This window comes from Chiloscyllium punctatum, chromosome 5, assembly GCF_047496795.1.
Source record: "Chiloscyllium punctatum isolate Juve2018m chromosome 5, sChiPun1.3, whole genome shotgun sequence".
Classification (NCBI taxonomy): Eukaryota; Metazoa; Chordata; class Chondrichthyes; order Orectolobiformes; family Hemiscylliidae; genus Chiloscyllium; species Chiloscyllium punctatum.
Genome location: NC_092743.1, coordinates 31899695 through 31905694, shown reverse-complemented (window position 1 = coordinate 31905694; position 6000 = coordinate 31899695). Strand labels below are relative to the sequence as shown.

General features: G+C 36.9%; 1 protein-coding gene across 5 annotated transcripts in view; it reads right to left on the bottom strand.

The window, feature by feature from the left end:
• Nucleotides 1–348: 348 nt before the first annotated feature.
• LOC140476961 (protein NDRG1-like) overlaps nucleotides 349–6000 on the bottom strand; it is a 71092-nt gene continuing 65440 nt past the window's right edge. For all 5 annotated transcript variants that reach the window (XM_072569987.1, XM_072569990.1, XM_072569992.1 and 2 more), the window contains 3 exons: nucleotides 3337–3372; nucleotides 2642–2693; nucleotides 349–2532 (listed from right to left, as the gene is read on the bottom strand). In XM_072569987.1, coding sequence (XP_072426088.1) covers nucleotides 2318–2532; nucleotides 2642–2693; nucleotides 3337–3372 — 303 coding nt within the window. In that variant the 3' untranslated portion in view covers nucleotides 349–2317. The remainder of the gene's footprint in view (nucleotides 2533–2641; nucleotides 2694–3336; nucleotides 3373–6000) is intronic.

Here is a 6000-nt window from a genome sequence, read left to right as displayed (position 1 = left end):
AGATTAGGAGCAAAGTGTTCATCAAATCAAGTCACTTTTTGGGAGGGGGGGGGGGGGGGGGGTGGACAAGGGAGATGCATTGAAACTCTGCCCAATAATTCAGCAAGTTTGTGTGACACTAACTAAATGCTGCATACTGGGTGCATTGACAGTGTCTTTACCAGTTATAGGAAGCCTCAAATCATACTACAGGTCACTATGCTCCCACTCCAAGGGGCACCAAGATGTAATGTAATCACAGAAGACAGGCAGTCAGTTGCAAGTTGGTGTTTACATATTAAATTCCACTTAAAATCAGGAATAAAATTGAACACAAAATGCAAAGCAAACAGTTGTTCCAGAACAAAGTTTAGGTTTTGAAAATTTATTTTCAAAATAAATACAAATATGCATGTCACTGTCAAGTTTCCAAATGGATTTCAACTACTATAGTATCATCTGCAGGATCCAAGAAAAAAAAGGTCACAGCCAATATTAAGACTTGTGGATTTAAGGTGGATCTACAGATAGTAATAGGAATCTTAGGAAAATTTTTGGTCAATATTAGGTTGCAAACACCTAGCCCCTGAACATTAACATAACCCCAAAACAGACCATGGCTGAGCAGTATTTCCCCCTCATCTTTCCAAGATTAGTTTAAACCACGTCAAGAACAACATCCTTCAACAATCAACCCAAGAAGCAAAAAAATCTGCACTTATGCGCTTTTTAGTCATTTTATTGCTCCTGTTTCTGGAAACAGAAAGGGCCCAATTTCCTGGGAGTCAAAACTGGATTAGCAGATCCAGCACATCCTTAGTCTTCCCAAAAAAGGGAGATATTAGCACTCAAGTTTTTAGCAAATGCTTCATTACTTTTAGCTTCAGTGAGCATTACCATGACCATGTTTCTAGTTGGAAGCAATCTTAAGGCAAGAAGGACCAATCCAGTTTTAATAGCAACAGAAATGTGCCAAACAAGCTTTTGTAATGTAAAAATAAAAAAATGTTTAATATGGATTGCCATTCAGAGCACCACAATAAAGGAATCACACTGGGGCAGCAATTTTACTATCGCTACCTTGTTTGCAGATGCTATCTAGTGTCTAAAATCTGAGGGTAAAGCAAAATTTTATATTTTAAAGAATACACCTTTAAACAGGGCCAATGCTTAAATTAGTAGCCTCCAATTACAAATTTTGCTAAAGAGTTTCTAAATGCAAGGTAGTAGATGAGGGCATGATAAAGATGGGAAGAGACTAGTATGGAGCACAAGCACAGAAACTACTTAACAGTTTAACAGCTAAACAACCTATTTCTGATCTTCACACTTCGGTGCCATTTGTACCTTCAGTTATGCTTGAAGATCACACCTACACAGGAGTGGTGAAAGAACATACATTCGTAGGACTCAGAAGTGATGTTACATGCTGATGAGGTTACACATTTTCATCAGACAAAATTCATAATTGCTACTGCACAAATTTAGGACAGTGCAGAGAGGATGAATGCCCTGAACAAATATTCCTGTTTAAGAACAAAATTCTGAGACTTACACCTTTGTCATCAATTGCAAGGAAAATATTTAGATGTAGCTTGCATTAGACACTTCTGAATACAGTTCATTCCAAAAAGCACAAATAGACTGTTAAAAATTACAATGCCACTTCAAAGAAAAAACTTTGAAGAAATTTAAACATACAAATTTCTCTAGTACAGTATAAATGCAAATTTTAGAATAATTAGATTATATAACCAGGAAAAATGAAGTGCTAAGCACTTTAGCTCAATATTTTGAAAAAGGACCAAACCTTACTTGCCTATTCAAATTTATGGAAAATAGAAAAAAGCAGCAATATCAATCTACATACTTACTGATTTTTTTTAAAAATAGCAATATATATGCTTCTGGATTAAAGGGAAGGTAACAACAAGGAGGGAAAACAACAAATTGAAATTTGACAAGTTACAGAAACTAACAAGATTTTTATTTCTTAAGATTATTCAAACTATGTACATCTTAACATTCAACTCTAGCTTCATATGACTCATGGGAAGCACTTTCAAAAAAGGTTGTTAGGCCTACTGCTCCCTGAAAAAAGGTGCAAAAGAACAGAATTTGTTTTACTGTCAACTTTTGCATGGACTCTAAATTATGACAATTTCTAGGAAAACAAGCACAAAAGAAGGCAAGTTTTCATTTGCGCATTTTTTTTTAATCCTGATATGGTAAAGGTTTTCATTAAACAAGGGGCCATTCACATTACGTCACTACCTTAAAGAGAGCAATTTACACTTTTGTTTTTCTCTGCTCCATCCCAAGAAAAAAAATTAGGTTCTCAACATGAAATTTCAGCTGATTGAGGGCCAGAGTTATCAACACCTCCCACATTAGTGTTGGCATTTGCATTCTGGTTCAAGCCCAGAGTTGGGTGGCTATGAAGCTTCGATGCCTCCCCGGTGTGAGCACGACTCCTATTGCCATCTTGGGAGACCACACTGGATCCGGACGCTGAACGGGATCTCATAAGACGGGTCATGCTGGCTGCAGGCACTACAGGTTAAAGAATGGGGGCAAGAACAAATATGTTGTAAACCAGAAACAATGATATCTTCTGTTAATGTTGTACCAAGTTTACGATGGTAAAATTATTTCTACTTACTGTAGCCCATTCCTTGCACGAAGTACTTAAAAGCCTCTGTAAGCTTTGCTGGCTGCAAGAAAACACCAGGAGTGAAAACTCAATGTTACTCATATTCCATTTTATCCACTGAGCTCATGAGCACAAGAAACAACAAGAGAACGTGTGGGAGAGTGGGAGCAAGTTTTTCCAGACTGCGTTCCATTTGGAAGGTGGGTACAAGTACAAGAATGTTCAGAGAACGCTGCTCTAATCTACCCAAAATCTCTTCCTCTAGATATTTATGGAGACAAAGCCATTTGGACAAAGTCCCAGTGGGAGGGCAAATTAGAATTAATATCTATGGGATATTAATTGTCTCAAAAGCAATTCACAATGCTTTTGTGAATCATAACCTTAGGTAGATGACTAAAATCTTGGTGAATGAGATACGTTTTAAGAATTAGGAGGAAAGGAAAGTAGATAGGTAGAAAAGATTGAAAGACAAAATTTCAGAGTTCAGGACACAGCTAACTGAATACATAACTTCCAACAGTAGCGCGATTAGAAGTCAGGGTTAGTCAAGAGGCAAGAAACAGACAAATTACAATGTTAGAAGTTTGTGGGGCTGGAACAAAAGCTAGTGGGGTTAAGGCTATGGCAAGATATTTAATAAATTTTATTTTCTTAAGTATACTTAATGCGTATAGATTTTACATGGCAGGTTTCAAACATACCTGAACAACTTGTGGCAGTCCTCCACAGTCTGACATCTATTTCAAATGAAATGATTAAAAAAAACAGTCAAGCGTCCATCTCACCATTCCCAATAGGTGAACAGCTCAAACAGACTAACAGGTCATTTCTCTCAATGAGGTTTGCATATCTGGAGAATAAACTTTATTTGCACTGTACACAAGCAAAAAGAAATGAACAAGATCTGAAGAATTGAGATGTGGAAGGCACCAAGTGTTTTTACTTTCCATTTAACTCCATCTGACTATTAACTTTACATACATGTTAATAACTATACAAAAAACAAGATTTAGGAGGAATGGGTTTAGAGTCTGGTCTACTATGTAATAATCATGGGAGATGCACTAGTGGTCTTAGTCTTTCAGCCTCCTGTAGCTGAGGAGTTCCTTGACTATCTAGTCTTCCTTAGCCTTAAATTCACTGACCCAGCCAATATTACTTTCTGGCAAACAATGCTATAGGCTAATTCTGAATAAGGAACAAGTTCTGGTATTGCCAGTAACACCAAAAAGAATCCCACGCTAGAATAAAAAAAATCCTCAGATGCCATGTATTTTTCATGCAATGTTGACAACTTTATCAACATAACACTATTTAGAAAATTAAGACCTCTATTTCCACAAGACTCCTGTCAGGCCAACTGATGTAGTTTTGCTCCTTCCCTTCTTTAAAAGCAGCATTACATTTGCCAACTTCTAACGGTCTAGGACGGTTCTAGAATATAGGGAACATTGGAAAATCCTGATCAATGTATCCACAATCCTTGTAGCTATTGCTACCTCTTAGGATGTAGGCCATGATGGCAACTATTACCATTAGATTTGTTAAATTTAATATTTTTCCTTGCTAATATTTAGTCAGAAGACCACAGCACAAGAAAAAAGGGCCTGAGGCCCAATATGTCCACAAGTGAAAAGCTATTCTATTCACCTTTACCAGTGCTTAGCTCATAACCTTGTATGCCTTGGCATCCCAAGTGACACAAATACTTGCATTTGAGGGTTGCTGCCTCTACTACACTTTATATGCAACAAGATCTCGATTCACCATTTGAGGGAAATAATTTCCTAGTCACCTTTAAATTGCCTGCCCTTAAAGTTTATGCCCCAGTCATGGACTGCTCCATCATGGGGAAATATTTCTATGCATCCTATGTCCCTCAATTTTATTGATCTTCAATCAAGTCTCCAAAAAAGAAAAAACTCATCTGCTTAAGGAATAACTCCAGTCTGTCAAAATCTCTTCATAACAAACTCTCCTGCTCAGATAGCCTTGCAAAGATTTTTTGTACCCTCTCCAGTACACACCCCTTTCTCTAAGGTGGATTGCAGAACCATAGTATTTTAGCTGTAACCTAACCAATGTTTTGTACAGTTCCAGCATAACATTCCTGCTCCTAAACTACACCTCAGCTAATTAAAAATTTATATAGCTCATCACTTTATCCACTTATCCCAAAACCTTAAAGGACCAATGTACATGCAGACCAAGTTCCCTCTGATTCTTGTTTGACTTTCCCACATGAATCACTGCACTCTGAATTCCATTTACCACTAATCAGCTGATTTGACCAGCCTGCCTACAGTCAACTGTAATCTCAGGCAACTCTCCTCCCTACTTGGTATGAAAACTGGTGAGGTGCTATCTGAAATTTCTGGTCAACTAGTCTACATTCAAATGCTAAATTGCTTATATAGGTTTAAAAATAAAATAGGAAAGCCCTCAAATACTGCCTCTTGTGCAGCCCTGCTGGACATGGATTTCTAGTTAGTTTGTGTTTTTTTTCCTGAACTGGTTTGTGCCAGTCAGCCAACTGTGGTTCCAATTTGCCAGATTTCCTTCAATCCGGAGAGCATTCCTTTTGCCATCGGTCTCAATTCCAAACAAATCATTTTCATTCTTTTCTCCACCTCAAAAAAGGGGTCATCATTTCAGCTAATTCCCACTTTTAAAAACTGAATTAAAAACAAAAATTTCCTAGCTAGCTTACTTTCCTCCCAGTCAACTTTAGGGTATGCTGGGTTTTAACTCTCCCAGCCATGAACATTACAAACTGCTTAATGGAGTACTATCCTTAACCTCCCTATTTTAAAAAAAATTACTTTTCAGATTTGCAATGGAATGACCTTTGAAAAATTTATCAGTACTGGCACTGACAATTGAATAAGTTATTAGAAGCACTCAACTACTTTTGAGACTGAAAAATAATCCTTACTGTGTTAAGTAACATTGTTCCCTACAAACCTATATTTCACATTATATAGATTATCTCTGCAAAAAAGAAACTGCAAGTGGCATTAAAATGCCATGATACAACTGTAAGCTTCCATAAAATTGTAATAGCAATCTTGGACATAATAGGTATGTGCTGTTTGATAAAAGAATTGGAGAACATATGCCAGTCAAGTCACCAGAGACTATTTTAGCAGCCAAAATACTTTTAAACCTTCTGTATGTTGTCAATCGTAAATATAGACAAGTGGATTTGGTTTAAAAACATGGAGACAAACTAGCTCTAATACAGATATCCTAACAAGAGTTCATTTATACAACTCAGTTGTATCCTGACATCCAAATAATGTAATTCAAGATGCTCTTGAAAGCTGTAAATCCTTAAAAGGATTTACAAAGTATAATGTAAAGAG